This window comes from Cibotium barometz, chromosome 34 (assembly GCF_041138505.1).
Source record: "Cibotium barometz isolate CiBa-2024 chromosome 34, ASM4113850v1, whole genome shotgun sequence".
In the NCBI taxonomy this organism is placed as follows: Eukaryota; Viridiplantae; Streptophyta; class Polypodiopsida; order Cyatheales; family Cibotiaceae; genus Cibotium; species Cibotium barometz.
The window spans coordinates 30,535,507-30,551,171 of NC_141079.1; the positions used below are offsets into that span (position 1 = coordinate 30,535,507).

At 43.8% G+C, this 15,665-nt stretch overlaps 1 protein-coding gene across 2 annotated transcripts in view; it reads right to left on the reverse strand.

Moving 5' to 3' along the window:
• Nucleotides 1-624: 624 nt before the first annotated feature.
• Nucleotides 625-15,665, reverse strand: part of LOC147618897 (protein RETICULATA-RELATED 1, chloroplastic-like) — an 83,599-nt gene continuing 68,558 nt past the window's right edge. For both annotated transcript variants that reach the window (XM_086774001.1, XM_086774000.1), the window contains one exon: nt 625-1,044. In XM_086774001.1, the coding sequence (XP_086630127.1) occupies nt 960-1,044 (85 nt within the window). In that variant the 3' untranslated portion in view covers nt 625-959. The remainder of the gene's footprint in view (nt 1,045-15,665) is intronic.

Here is a 15,665-nt window from a genome sequence, read left to right on the forward strand (position 1 = left end):
ACAATTGCTATAGCGACGAATTGATGTGGTTGTAATCATTCGAACTCCCCATGCTATCTAATTGGATAACTCCTCACCCTTCCACTCTCAATCCTTGTTCCTTCTTCCCTACTATTTTCTCCACACAAATTCTACCTTAACACATTTCCTCAAGCCGAACTTTATAAACTCAAAAAGGTTGCTTTTTTGTGCTTTTCCAAGCACTTATTCCCCAGTGTCTCACAAAAGCTGTCCTTTTCTCCCCCCAACAAAGTACACACTTCCTCTTAATTCCCTAAAACAAAACTTGCTTTTCCCAAAGAAAAAATTGCCTCATGTGTTTTATCCCAATGGTAACACCTTGCTTTCCAAAAAGCAAGAATTTCTTCGTGGGTTTTATCCCAATGGCAACACCTTGCTTTTTGAAAGAGAGACGGGGTTCCAATCTACCCATTCACATATAGTGGAAAGTGCTGGCATGTAATTCTAATACCCTCCTGGCACGTAATTCTAGTAACCTCTTGGCAATTTTTTTTAAAAAAGAACCATATATTGATCAGAAGCTCCTCTTGAAAGAGACTTACTTTTTGGAAAATGAAGTTTATTTGTTAACTTTGAATTATGAGATAGAACTCAATGCACAAATTTACTCTAAGCAAAATTGACCTGATTATTTGGACTCAGTAGGAGAGAGTAAACATTGTGTCCCATAATTTTGCATGATGGACCTCTATAGGTTAATGCTATGCTACTAATTACCCCATCATAAGCTCTCTTTTTGATGCTATGCTACTAATTTACCCATCGTATTCTCTCTTTTTAGGAACCTTCAGATGTAATGTAGCTCCTCAGTGTAGCCCACAAGGGCTTCTCATTGCACACCAGACCACCTTGCCCAGTCTACAAATTGCATCCCTCCATATGTGTTGTTAGCAAACCTAATACAAATAGTAAATGCCATGGCCATGAGTGGCATCCTTTTAGCAACTGGGGATCCTTCCACTACTCTCTCCAATCCATTGACAATCTGATATCGAGTATTTGCGGAAACAGCCAAGAATACACCTGTTCACACAAATGCCAAAAACCTACTGTCAGTACAGAAGCAAACGAGCTTCAAAATGGAAAGTTCATATGTTAATGACACCATTTTGTAATTGAAATGTTTGGAATCCATTAAGTTTGATAAGGCCTCATTATATACATTCAAAGTTGCGTTGGCAAATCTCAATATGATCATACAAGGACTTCTTTGTGTGTGAGTTAGATGCATAGGTGCCGAGGTTCAGATTTATGTCCCCTTGTGGGCAGCCGAGTGATGTAGCCACTTGGACAAGGGCCCACCAACATATGTAAGGAATATTTTATCATATCATACATGAGGTTTTGGTTCACTCAACATAAATAGCCTTGAGCATTAGCTAGTTCAAGTGGTGATAGAAGGCATGGGGCTGTGGTGTGGGATCTCACAGTGACTGCTACAAACTTTTTCCCCAAGGGAATCGCAAGCTCTTTGATAGTAAAATCGAAATCTATTTAGTAATTCATCTAGGTGATCTCTGCCTATTGCAGTAGACATCTTGCCTATTTAGTAGCATCAAACATGTTTATATCAGGTGAAGTCAACCCATGAGTGATCTAGATCTCCATGAGGCATACTCTTTTGGTGATTTGGGGTCTTGCAAAATTTTTTATCAGCAGAAATGTAGTTGATCTAGATGATCTCTGCCTATTGCAGTTGTCTATAGCTTGCCTGTTTAGTAGCATCAAACATGTTTATATCGGGTGAAGTCAACCAATCAAAAGTATTTCATAGCCTGAAATTTTTCATCAGCAGAAATGCCTCAAACCACATATAGGATTGAAGAAAATGTACTTAGTGATATCCTTGCTGTGGTCCCGACTCTGGCTAGAAGGCAGCACCTTTCCTTTCATTCAGAAAGAACTTGCTGTGACATAACTCCATTCATATACTCACAAAATAAGAAAGCACCCAATACACCGGCACAAGCATGCAGCTTGGAAAGCAGCCTGGCCATGGGGATGATCTTTGTCACCACACAAGCTTGGCCAGTTGATTCCCAGATAGTTTCTAATCTGAGAAGTTTCATACCCAGAGAAAAAACTTATTTTTGTTGCATACAGTACATGTACTTAGACCCCCGTTCCATACAGTGCATACAGTAGTATAGTACCCATACTTATAGTTCTGATTGAAAATGCTTTATCTTGGTTAATCAATGTGTATGAGATGTAACATGCATCCAAGAGCTTAGAAAAAAGTGAGAGTTGAAGTTTAACAAAAAAAAGAGGGTCACTATTTTGTGTTTTGTGTGGATGAGTCGGTGCATGGGTGGGGGGGGGGGGGGGGGGGGGGGGGGGGGGGAGAGGAGGGGGAGGAGGGTGTGTTTATTGAAGATTCCATGTCTTGATGCATGAGAAAACTTGTTTTTTTCTATAAGGAGGGCAGCTTGCAATGGATAGTGTATGTGCTCTTGCACACATGGCATTTATGACCCTGGACTTCACGGGTGAAGGCACATCAGGCAGATGGACGAGGTGTTGAGATGATAAGAGGAGTAACCTGCTGACTTATCAAACATTTTACAGATAATCAAACTCATAAACAGAGTATGTTAAAGATTATCATGCAGGAGGGGCTGGTCGATGGGATGACTGGGTCCTGGAAAAGTAATCATCCCACCCTTCTTCCTCCTACATCAAACATGTAATTACAAAAGTTTGCTTCAACACTTAGCCTGTTTTCCTACAAATGTCAAGCTCAACAGATGCAAAGAATAATTAGTCGAGCACAACAGATGCAAACAATAATTTGTTGCAAGACAATTGGCTAGATGCAAGCGTTGAGTAGAAGAAATGACAAAAGAAGGTGTGTCTATTGACGATTCCATGTCTTGATTCATGACTCCCCCCCACCACAACAACAATGGAGGCCACTGTCACAAGGGAATCAGAACTCCCACCCTTTGAGAACTCATCGCTTCATCAAAGAACCTCCCCTTGCTAGTGAACGAAAGTGAAGCAAATAGAAAACACAGATGTAGGCCCAGGTACAAGACCTGTAAATGCTGGAAACTGATGTTTATTGCTGAAAACTGAGCACGAGGGAAGCCCGTAGGTGCTGTACAATGATAAGAAGCAGAAGCAGCTGCTAATGACCTCAAGAGAATGCAAAGAAATGAGATGGAAAGGGGGGAAAACCCTTACATACCCCTCAAGAATGGAAAGGGGGAAAACCCTTATATACCCCTCAAGAGAGCTGGTCGGCCAACTGTAGCAGGCCGACAACATCACAATAGCATAAAAATGCTATAAAAGCATTTTAAAAAAAAGGGAAAAATACCTAAATAAATATGAAAATGCAGGGCCTCATAAATGGCCAGTACAAGCATGAAAATGATGCAGTAGACCATCTGGAGATGATATATTCCAACACCTCGATCCAATACCAGCACGATGAAGAAAGAACTCCACAAGTAGCTGAAGTTCTGTCCGGGGGATCCTTTGGTTGATCAATGTCTTGTAAAGCATATAAGACTGAAAAGGACGAAGAAGAACACATCCTCTCAAATCGGAAGGAAGAGGTACAAGTTGCAGTAATGGACACATCCAAAGCAGGTGATGTAGAAGCAGCACCGGGTTCAATCCAGAAGAAGTTGTTCTCAAGAAAGGGAACCACTGATAGCTCCAAGGCAAATGGTACCTCCTCTCTATTTGCAACAAGTATCGGTACCATAGTAGACTACTACTCCTCTGAAGAAGAAGAAACAACTGTAGGTACTGGTGAAGTAGGAGTCGGTGACACCAAAATGCCTGTAGGGCTAGGAACAACCACCAATAGAGCAGTCATCGGAGAAACCGTAGAAGTAGCAACTCCAAAATCCACCAAAGGTATGCTAGATGAAAATATTGTCTGGGGTAAAGATTCTCCAACAATAGGAGAAAGATGATCTTCAGGCGATGAATCCTCCTCTAGAGGAGGAGGAAACGAAGTAACCTCTAGCACAAGAGGATCATCATGGATAACTGAATCCGCCAGGTTTGAAGTCTGAATCAAAATAGACTCTCAAATAGTGGAAGTAACCACCAATGAGAATTCCATAGAACCCTCTGAAGATGCCTCCTCTGGAACATAAGAAGCGGAATCCTCCTCTGAAAGCATATCTTGTAGCATAGGAGGGGAACCCATAGAAATATCATCAACACCATGGAGAGGGTAGGCATGAAACTGACAAGGGGGCCACTTTGGCCCTAGTCTCCTATTGTTGTGAGGCAATGCCTGAGTCCGAATACCGCCTTTGAAGTTCAAGCCATAGCTGAGAGGCATCATAAGAAGCAGATAAAAATTCCACCTCTATGGAAGGTGACAAAGATTGGATGATAACCATCTTGGCAGAAGCATCATAAACTCCCCAAACAGCATCCAATAACTGAGGAGAAGTAACCAACAACCCAAAGACAAGAAGCCTCCAAAGTTAACTGAGTCCAGTATGACCAAATCTGATACTCGGTAGAAGTAAGGGGAGGGTTTCCAGAAACCATCACCACCAAGAATCCAAACCTCCTCAAGAAAGACTAGAAGAGAGGGTGGTTGGGAGATCTAGGCACTGGAAAAGAAACTGTAGAAGGAGTAGCAGGAGAGAAATCTCCTGAAGCCATGTCCTCTGACAAGAAACCTTCTCTTAGGCTGAATAAAAAAAATCAGCAAATCCTCCTCTCAAGCTATGCACAGTAAGAAGAAAGGGAGGGAGGGTGGGAAACTGCAAGCTGTAGATCCCTGTCCTCAACACCTAGAAGAGGGCTTCTGCAATCCAATCAGCAAAAAAAATTAGCAATCTTTGATGAAAATTCAGAAATACACCAGTCCCAAGCGTCAGATGAAGAAAACGCATAAATCTTGAGGAAGCCTTTGCTCTTGGAAGAAAATGCAGCACCTTCCATGCTGAAATTTGCAGAAAATGCAACAAATTGCCGAAGCCTCTGCTCCAAAACAGAAAATGCAGCTCTCTTATGTTCACAAGTCAGCGTTTAGCTCTGATACCATGAAAGAAAGTGAAGCAAATAGAAAACACAAATGTAGGCCCAGGTACAAGACCTGTAAATGCTGGAAACTAATGTTTATTGCTAAAAATTGAGCACGAGGGAAGCCTGTAGGTGCTGTACAATGATAAGAAGCAAAAGCAGCTGCTAATGACCTCAAGAGAACGCAGAGAAATGAGATGGAATGAGGGGAAAGGGGGACAAGCCTTATATACCCCTCAAGAGGGCTGGTCGGCCAGCTGTAGCAAGCCGACAGCATCAAAAAATGCTAGAAATTTATTTTTTTTAAAGGAAAAAAAAACCTAAATAAATATGCCTCATAAATGGCCAGTACAAGCATGAAAATGATGCAGTAGACCATCTGGAGATGATATATTCCAACAGCTAGATGGCTGCCACTTCCTACAACGGATCAAGTTTTCCAAACCCACAACCAAGCCTCCACATGTGAACAAATGGACCTATTTAATAAGGTTTTTTGGGATTTTTTAAAGCCAACATGAAGCTGTCGTCTAAGACTCAATCTTCAAAATTGTGGGGGTTTTTTGCCTATAAATAGGGCCCTCACGTCCCCTATATTCAATTATCAATCAATCTACTTTTTTCCTCAACAAATCAAGCAGTCCAATGAAACTCTCATACGTGTCTTTGGAAGCAAGCGTCAACAAGGAGCAGCCAACGTTTGAGGAAAGGAGGGGATTTCCATCAACCTGGGTTAATTCTGCTGTTGGTCATCTTTTGGGATTAGTCTACATCAGTTGTCAAAAAAATATTTTGTAATTTCCTGAATTGGAAAAGCACAGAAGGTAGAGTAAGAGTAGTCATTGATATAACCATGTTCCCAGGCTTGCTGCCCAAGATTCATCCCACCAAGTTCAATGAGTTCATGCAGACCGAGCTTTGGCTACATGGGTTGACACCCACTTGGGTGCAATGTCAAAGGATGTGAGCTTGTACAAGCTAATTATCAATGCATACATAGTAGACAAAACAAGATTGGAGGTGATGCAACCCGACGACAAAATAGTGAGTACAAAAAGCTCAAGTAACACGATCCTTTAAGCCAAAAAGGAGATGAAGTCATAGAACAGGGTTGATAGTGATGGGTTGGAGCTCAAAAAAGCATGAGTTTGTGATGTAACAAGCACAAGGCCTGAAATTGTAAGGCTATTGGCTAGATGTGATTGCTTAACAGAGCTGAGAGGACTAATGAAATGGGAGAACTGAAAAATTCTCAAACACAAGCATTCCAATAACCAATTGCTAATCTCTATATTAATCTATGAGCAAATGCTCCAAAATACAAAAAATGTTCTAAAACCATGTCACATGCAGAAGAACTACCTGTATTAAGAACTGTGCAAAATGCAAAGATGAATAGAGAGAAGAGAGAGATGTGGTGGTAATAGCATTTTATGTACATGTGTATCAATATGTACATAGACCCTAGCCAACATGGTCTCCAAAAAGGAAACACCTAAGCCTATGACCTGTCCCACATATCAGGGATCAGATGAACGATGATCTTGCCTATTTATAGGCTCATGGAATTATCCCTACAACCAGGAGGGGAGGTCACATGCATGGCAGGTGGACATGCTTAACCCTAGTTTTGGCTATGATCAGGAACCTTTTCAGGTATTGTCCAGCAAGGATTTATGCCAAGGATTTTACTCAAGACAGTCAGAAGGAGCAAGAGGGCATTTACAGGCAGTTTGGCATTTTTATGTATTTATGCTTGATGACGGGAATCCAACTGATCTTGGATGACTGACATCATCCACTTAACTGCATGTGGACTCTATCCTTGGCATCCTCCTTCTAAAACTTGAGGCACTCTTGACCACTTGGATCTTGTCTTGAAAACCCTTTGTTACAACCTTGGATTGCTCCAATCTCTAATTGTTTGTTCTGCCTACACCTATTCTTCTTGTCCCCTCCTTTGGCTGAAGACCTGTACCTTTCTTAGACTCAGAGCTTCTGCTGATCCTTATACCACCATGGCGACCGAGCCGAGCATCTGGGGGCTTCATACCCCCCATAACACCCACCTGGGGGCTCTATACCCCATGGCTGCCCTCACTGGCTCCACTAGGATACTTGATGTGAAGAACCAATTGGCTGCGTTTTCTTGTCTGGACCAAAAACAGCCACCTTCGTACTGTGTGTTTCCCAAATCTGCACCGATTCAGCACCTCTAGGACTTCTATCAGACTCGGCTACCAATGTCACATGCAGAAGAACTGCCTATATTAAGAACTGTGCAAAACACAAAGATGAACACAGAGAAGAGAGAGAGATGGTGTGGTAACAGCGTTTTCTGTACATATGTATACAGTATCACTATGTACATAGATCCTGGCCAACATGGCCCCCAAAAGGAAACACCTAAGTCGATGACCTGTCCCACCTATTAGGGGTCACATGGATACAATGGAAATGATCTTGCTTATTTGTAGGCTCGTGGAATTACCCCTATAACTGGTTGGCCAACTGTCAGCCCCAATTGAGGACAAGCATAAAGAAATAAAAATGCCAAACTGCCTGTAAATGCCCTCGTGCTCCTTTTGACTGCCTTGGGTAAAATCCTTGACATAAATCCTCGGTGGACAATGCTTGAAAAGGTTCCTAATCATAGCCAAAACTAGGGTTAAGCATGATTAAACATGTCCACATGCCATGCATGTGACAAAGTATGCCTACAAACCCGAGGAAAAGCTGATCGAATGCAGATGACAAATACGAATCGGTCTTGACCTTAGATTCCAGGGACAGTGCGAGGCTACGCTACTATGGAGGTGTCACACTGTCCCTCCACTAAGACTACAGCTGTCCTTAATTGTATTGCTTCCAAATGGGCATTGCACAAACATAGTTGCCAAGGATTTTTTGAAACGCATTTCATAAAAGTTTCTGAAACGTTTCTTTCAAATCCTAGACGTTTCAAAAACGTTTCATACGAGGAGGGGGAGGGAGGGGGTACAGGCCCCAAAATTTATATATAAGTTTATAATAAATATGTTGCCTTGCTAGCAAAACAATCTTAAACATGCATCATTTACACATTAAAACATGTTTACAAGTTAAAACTAAAGATTCAAGGTGACCTAGTTACAGTGGGCACCCAACTGACCAATTTGCATAAATAAATTGGCAACATCAAGAATCAAGATCCAGATTCCATCATCAATAATGGCAACTGCTCAAAACTCAAGAAACAATATATAAAGCAGGCAAGAGTGACATAGTCCACCGAGCACTTAAAGTGATCACAAAAAGTTTGAATCCTGAGGAGCTGATACAAAAAAAGCAAGCTGAAGTCTAAAATACACAAAGTAAAGCATGCTGATAGATGCATGACAAACTAGAGGAGCCTGATAGCCCCGAAGACTAGAGTCCTCAGTCTAGAGTCTGGGCACTCAATCCTCAACATCCTCGATGTCCTCATTAGTAGCCTCCTCAATTGACTCAGTATCACTCTCAAAAGAGGACGATGCTACCTTAGCTGCCGCACTCGTCTCGGCTGTTGCAGTGGTACTAGTACCTACTGATAATGCTTGTGTTGATGCTCGTGTGGCATGAGCAGGTGCCATCAACACCTCATATAACATAGCATATATGTTGCGCTCCTCAAACCTCCTGAGGAATCTCTAGGACATCTTTCACCTTCTCAATGTCAATTTTATCAACATTGACTTGGCGAGGCTCTATCGGATTGCCCATCTGCTCAATCAGGCAGAGATTGCAATGGCAATACACCAACCGCTCCAACTGAGCAGTAGACAACCTGTTCCTCTTCTTTGTATAGAAGAGGGCCTAAGTGCTCCAATTCCTCTCACAAGGATCCGAACTGCAATCCTGTGAAAGGACTCGAATGGCGAGGCGTTTTTGCCATTAAAAGACAAACTTTGTAAGTATAATCATCATTGATCAATGTATTATGTACATTTTATAACTTCTAAGTTGAAATAACAGTCTTGACTTTTAGAGTTGTATTCACCAAGTGAGGGGTACTGATCCCATATTTCTCCCACCATGAGACTGGCTGAAGCTATGTCTCTTGCATGATAGTAGTCTGTCTACCAAATGCATGGCTAAAATTCCTCTATACTAGCCACTCATTCTCCAAGTGTCTCATGAGTCCCACGTCGCCTCTTGTCCATTTCTAAATGTAATCTTGCCATCCGTCTTCCAACTCTTCATTACCATATGTTAACCCATGACGGACATTGAGACGTACTATGTTTTACGTCATTAATTTAAATATTCTGAGTCATGGGCCGAGCTTGTCGGCACTATATGTTAAGGATGAAGGGATTGGGTGATCGCCGATGAGAGGTGCACCTTGAATATTAGTAGGATAAGGGTTAGGGTCGGCCGGCCATGTATGGGCGCCCAAGTGTGAACGGCCAAGTCACCTATAAGAGTCAAATGTAACCCTAAAATCCTCATTCTCATGTGTTGTGAATACAAGAGTGCTCTTGCCTTATCTCTTTGGTTTCCTTCTCCTGCGTGTGTGAGAGAGAGAGAGAGAGAGTGAGAGAGCGATCGAGCACTGTGTAGCGGCACGGCGGCGGAGAGGCGGTAGAGCGGCGACGGCGGCTCCTCCTTCAACGGCTGCGACGCGGGAATCCTTCAAGGCAGTGGTTGAGCGGTGAGTGACACACCCTTTGGCATTCTGTTTGAGCTTCCTTCCCTGGTTGTATGCTTGCAGCCATTCGTGGCTCGCATATGGTGTCTGGCAAGTCCCCAGCTATGACCTGTGCGGCAAAAGCGCACATTTTTGGCACCGCTGCCGGGGAGTTGCCCTGCACCAAGCTCCAGTTTGCAGCTCGGCTGTGCTGTGTGAAGTTTAATATACACTGTAGGAAAGCGACTGTGTGTTTGTTGTTGAGTTGTTTCCGTTTTTTGCAATCTGTTTCTGTAATTTATCTTCTGCATTTCTGTTATTTTTCCGCTCCGCGTGTGGGCGTGTGATCTGTTATCTGGTTTTCTGCGTGGGAGGAGGATTTCTGAATCCCCAGATCTATGCTGTGTGCGCGAACTGCGCCGCGGCCAAGACTAGAAACCCTAGAAAACTTATCTCAGAAAATAAAAAAACAGAAAATAAAAATTTTAAAAAAAATATAAAAAATAAAAAATTAAAATTTTATTTTTAAAGAAAGAACCAAACGTGTGGAGAGGAAAGATTTTCTAATTGGAGAAAAAAAAATTTGAAAAGAAAGAACCCCAATTGACCCACGACCCACGACCCACGACCCCGGCCCCGGTCTCGGTCTCGGTCTCGGTCTTTTGATATATATATATAGGAGAGTGAGCCTCCATAGCTTTCTTTCAAGTGAGAGCTTATGGGAAGTCGTGCCCTATATGTAGCCCACTCCCCAAGGAGTAAAGTGAGCATGTGGGATAAAGCCCTCACCCTTTCCTCCACAAGCAAATAGGCTTTTGCCCATTCCCCCCAAGGGAAACGGACTGTTTTGAGGACTACATGAGCTCTAGATAGGCGAACACGGTGCTGTAAAGCACACTAGGACCCTTTAAACGATACACTCGTTTCGAGCCATCACACGCCCTAGTCCAAGTTCGACCGTAAGTAAGGGGGTAAAAAACAATCTAAAAACAAGTAAAAACGAGGTGCAAAATACCCAAGAAACCACTTGTGTGGGCTTCAAGGGTAGTTACCAACGCACGTAGGGTACCCACGTCACATGCATCTACGCTCTGGTCGGGTGCTGGAGTCCGAGCCACTAGAAAGCGTTTCAGTCTACGCACAAGCTCACACCATCCCTCCACGTTGGCATCTTGGCCTTCGGCTGGAACCCAAGGGAGTGCAACCCAAGATCCACGAATAGTGGATAGTGACTCGTCCTCTGACTCAGAAGCCATGGAAGGACACCCTACCAAGAACCCTGAGGAGACAAGCCAAAACATGCCAGTGTGGGCCCCACAACCCGGATCTAGCATGTTTAGTCGTCTAATAGAGACCTTTAGTAGAGCTACACGCTCTGAGCATGCGACAAGCGAAGTAAATGAGGAAGGAGGGGTAGTAGATTCGCCATTCACATCTTATGTGGACCCTACCTTCCCAAAGAGTGTCCATGTGGATATTCTACCCACTTCGTTTAATGAGGGCCCTACTGAGCTACCACCTTCCGATACTCTTCCTAAAGCAAAGGTCCCTAGAAGCCAATCCATAAGAAGTGACATTGCGTCCACTTCAAGAGAACCGTTTGGCACACCAAGTCTAGATGGTCTCAATGAAAATTGGGAATATGATCTACACACAGAGACTCTAACAGACCTATACACGGGTTACACATACCATGTGGGTTGGTTAGAAGTCCTACGATCTACATCTAGCGCCACTAATCTAGAAGAGTAACAGCAAATGATATGTGAGGTTATTCATAGAATTATCCAAATTGAGAGGCAAAATAGGGGAGTGAACCTAGTTTCCACTGGCCCTATGAGGTTTTTGGATACGAGCAAGGCCAAACAACCAACCCTATCACAATTGGAGACTCCCTCGGTGAGTCCCATAGACCCTTCATATGTTGTTTCGCCTGGAGTCTCAATGCAGGTTGAGCCCACAAGCAGTAACTTTAGCTTTCCAACCTTGGCTCAACTTTCCATTAGGGAATCCACAATGCCTACCCCAATGATGAGCATGACAGAAAGCGCACCTGTTACCACTGTAGTTAGTACGACGCCACTACCTAGTGGAACAGTACCTACAACAGTGCGTGCCAGTGCCTATCGACCCTACGTACCTATCGCTACTCATGCTTAGGTAGCTCCTACGCCTCTTAGTATGCCAATGGCGTATGCTCCACGACCACCTTATCATAACCATTATCCAAGGGGAGCTAGGCCTAGTCACATATCATATCCTACGTCGTTTGCCAACATACTCAGACCAACGCCAACTCCTATCAGCCAGGCTATCCCAGAAGTGCCTCCACCAGTTATGCCTGCTCACCTAGGTGATCTCGCAGCGTTTGCTCAGACGATCGGACGATCCATTACGGAAAACATGCAGGGCATGCCTGAGAGAGAACCTAGAAGCAAGGCCGTACAAGTGGCTAAGCTCACTCAAAACTTCAGTGGTAACGAGGATGTTAGGAAGCACATTGAAGTCTTTGAACACGTGTGTGATTCCTTGGAAGAGCACAATGAGTTGCATAAGTGTAAAGCCTTAGGCTTAACCTTGAGTGGGAAGGCCGGAGATTGGTATCGAACCTTAAGGGTTGAAGAGCGTACTCACTACCCCACTCTCAAGAGATTGTTCTTGAAAGAATACATACGCGAGGGTGTGCTTTGGGGGGTAGCATCTCAACTTCAAAAAGCTGAACGCGAGGAAGGGGAGTCAGTGAGAGACTTTATAAGTCGATTGAAGCATCTAAATTCTCGCTGCACTCCTGATGAACGCTTCAATAACAACCAACTCCTCGATAGATTCATCCGAGGATTGCGCCACGAGGACATTTACAATGGCCTAGTCATTAGAGGTCTTACAACGTGGGAAGCAGTCACTGCCAATGCAATCCAGTTAGAAGACAACTTGATGATTGCAGGTAAAAAGGTGTCTTCAGAAACAAAATCCGTTAGTTCGCAAGTATCTGGGCACGAGCCAATGACGGTAAAACCGATTGCCAAGGAGCCCAAGATATCTGAAATGTCTGTGACCGACCTTACTAAGGCTCTCCAAGAATACTTCAGGGGTAATCGAGCTCCTCAGAATAGCCATATGTACCCAAGGAGAGAGCAACAATGGTGTTCGGTGTGCTTAGGACCACATAGCACGAGTGAATGTCCCACATTCAGAGTCAAATTCAATGGGAATTGCAATGCATGTGGTAAGTATGGCCATCAATCTAAAGATTGCCTAGTACTTAAGCGAATGTTGGCAAATCAGGCACCACTAGCCTGGACAAACACACCTCAAGTACCCGCGCTAATGCCTGCACAACCTGTCGAGCAACCGTCACAGCACATAGTTCCAAGGAATCCGAATGTAGTCCAGTCTGTGCCGTTACCACCGCCAGTGCTAGGACCACAACCTCCACATCCAAGGATTACCCCAATAAACCAGATGGGTTGTGAGTCACATAGTGCATGTGGGGATTATGAAGAGGAGATAGACCCCACTGCTCCATACGGGATTGATACGTTTGAAATGATTCCCCAGTACTACATGGAGGATCATTTTGGGCAAGTCAAGCCTGTATATCAAGCGGCTGCTCTCGCCACAAGAGGGCAAAACCTTAATACCTTGGCGAGGAGACCACCTCTTCAATGTTACGATTGTGGTGGACCGCATCGTGTAGCGGAGTGCCCTAATAGGCTACAGAAGATCGCTACTCAAATGCAACCAAATCAAGGGAGCACATCGGGAATGCCGGTACTTACATGTAATCGTTGTGGCATAGATCATTTGATTGCTCAATGTCCACATAATCCTAATGCACCCAAGATTACGCCATTGAATTTGGTTGAGGTCGCCAACCAAGCACGAGGAACCACACCTGTTGTACCCGCGAATGTAGTTACACGGTCAATGCTTCAAAATCAAAACTACATTCTCGAAGAGAGGGATACTGCATCAATCGCTCAGGCAAAGAAAAAGAAAACACGACGAAAGAGATCGCTTAATGCCACGAGCTCCAAGCCCAGTTCAAAGACTAACATAGGGACAGGAGACGACCCCGTGTATATGAATGATCCTGAAGATGATTCTGATTCAATAGAAACCATGGGGACCAAAGCCACTACCTTAAGGGAGGAACCCACTCGGGAGCTCAACGAAGGAGAATCAAGCGAGTACATAAATAAGGGGAAACAGAAGGAAACTTCCTCGGCCCCACAACCAAGTCAGTTAATGCCCTCTCGACCACCCAAACTGATTGAGACTCCCCAAGACAAGCCACGTGGGCCAAAAACCCTCAAGAAAAAGATTGGTACTTACCCAAACCCAGTTGAGGAGATTGAACAAGTGCAACACTTAAGGGGTTTGGTGGAAGAAACACAAAGAGAACTAGAGCCAAACCCGAGAAAAATCAAAATTCCAGACACAGTGTTTCCTACGCAAGTTCAGCCTCACAGGAACCATAAACCGTTAGCTATTCCTAGTATCATTCGGGAAGAAAGTGAGGATAGGACATCAGGAAGTGGACAGACACCCTTTTTGCTTGAAAGAATGTTTAGTGAGGGAATGCCTGACCCCATCGAAGAGGAAGTGATTCCATCTTCACCTGTCCTTAGTCAAGGGGCGATATCTCGAAAAGTACCGTTGAATGTGTCCAAGCTAATGAATTTCATGTCCTCTGAGATCAGAACCACGATCATATCCAAATTATACGGAGATCCTGAGCTATTCTTAGCTCTTCGGGCATTTCTCAATGGAGAACTAAAGGCGGGGTTACCACAATTTGCAAATATGGATAGACCCGACACGCTTCAAGATGAAGGGGAGCATTGGGATCTACAACCCAACTTTGATGAAGATTCGGTCGTGGAAATACCTGTGAACAAGTTGGGACAGTACTTTGAAGGTGACGAATCTAATGCCACCCTCCCCATTACTACCAAGGGATTAACTCTAAAGGGAATCCTTGATGGTGGTGCTGGAGTGAGCATTGTGACTAAAAACTGTTGGGAATCTATGGGAAGGCCTCACCTCGAAGTCACAAACATAGTGGTTAAGATGGCAAACGGAACCATAGCTAAATCTATTGGACTGTTAAGGGACCTTAAGATCAAGGTCCTGGGATACAAGGTAAAACATACCTTCATTGTAATGGATTTCTCCAAGCATCCTATGTCATATCAAATGATCTTAGGACGTCCTTTCATGAGGGAAGCACAAATGGTGCATGACTGGTCGAAAAACCATGTCTACCTACAATTCCAGGACTCTGTCATTCGAGTTGATCTTGAGAATGGTCGTGCACATCCTTTAGGAAGCAAGGTTATCATCGATAATCGATCGGATACCACTGTTCATTCCGCCCCATTAAGGTATTGCTATACATGCAAAAAAGAGATTGATGATGGGAAAGATTCTCCTTATATGGATGTCCTACCGGGTATGACTGAGTCGGATAACGTGGATTGGGTACACCTAGCGGCAACCATAGACACATGGGGAAATAGAGGCACAAGTTGGGTAACACTTGAGGGGCAAGATATGCCACCGTTAGTGCCAATAAACATGATAGGTGTTATGCACTTGACTCCTGATGGCGAGAACGTGGCAAACTCCACCGACACTGAAAGTAGCGAAGACTCTGACCAATGCAACTCTGAGTATGAATCTCAGGAAGAAACTGACCCTGAGCTTGATGGGAGGGATGAATCAAATATTCACCCAAATGTGGAAGCAATGTGCTCAAGGCCTAGGACGGTGACCTCCTGCAGTTCATCCGAAAGTGAAGATCAACCAAGTGAGTCCGAATCTGATAAAAACAAAAATCAAAAACTTGGTAAGAAGAAAACGAGACATAAGCGTCAACGCTATCGAGCCAATGTACGCACTGCAATAAACAAGGAAAGATCCACTGCAGAATGGCTTAGTTATGTAGGAGCCATTGATGCTCATCGGAAGATAGCAGATGATTGGGGACAAT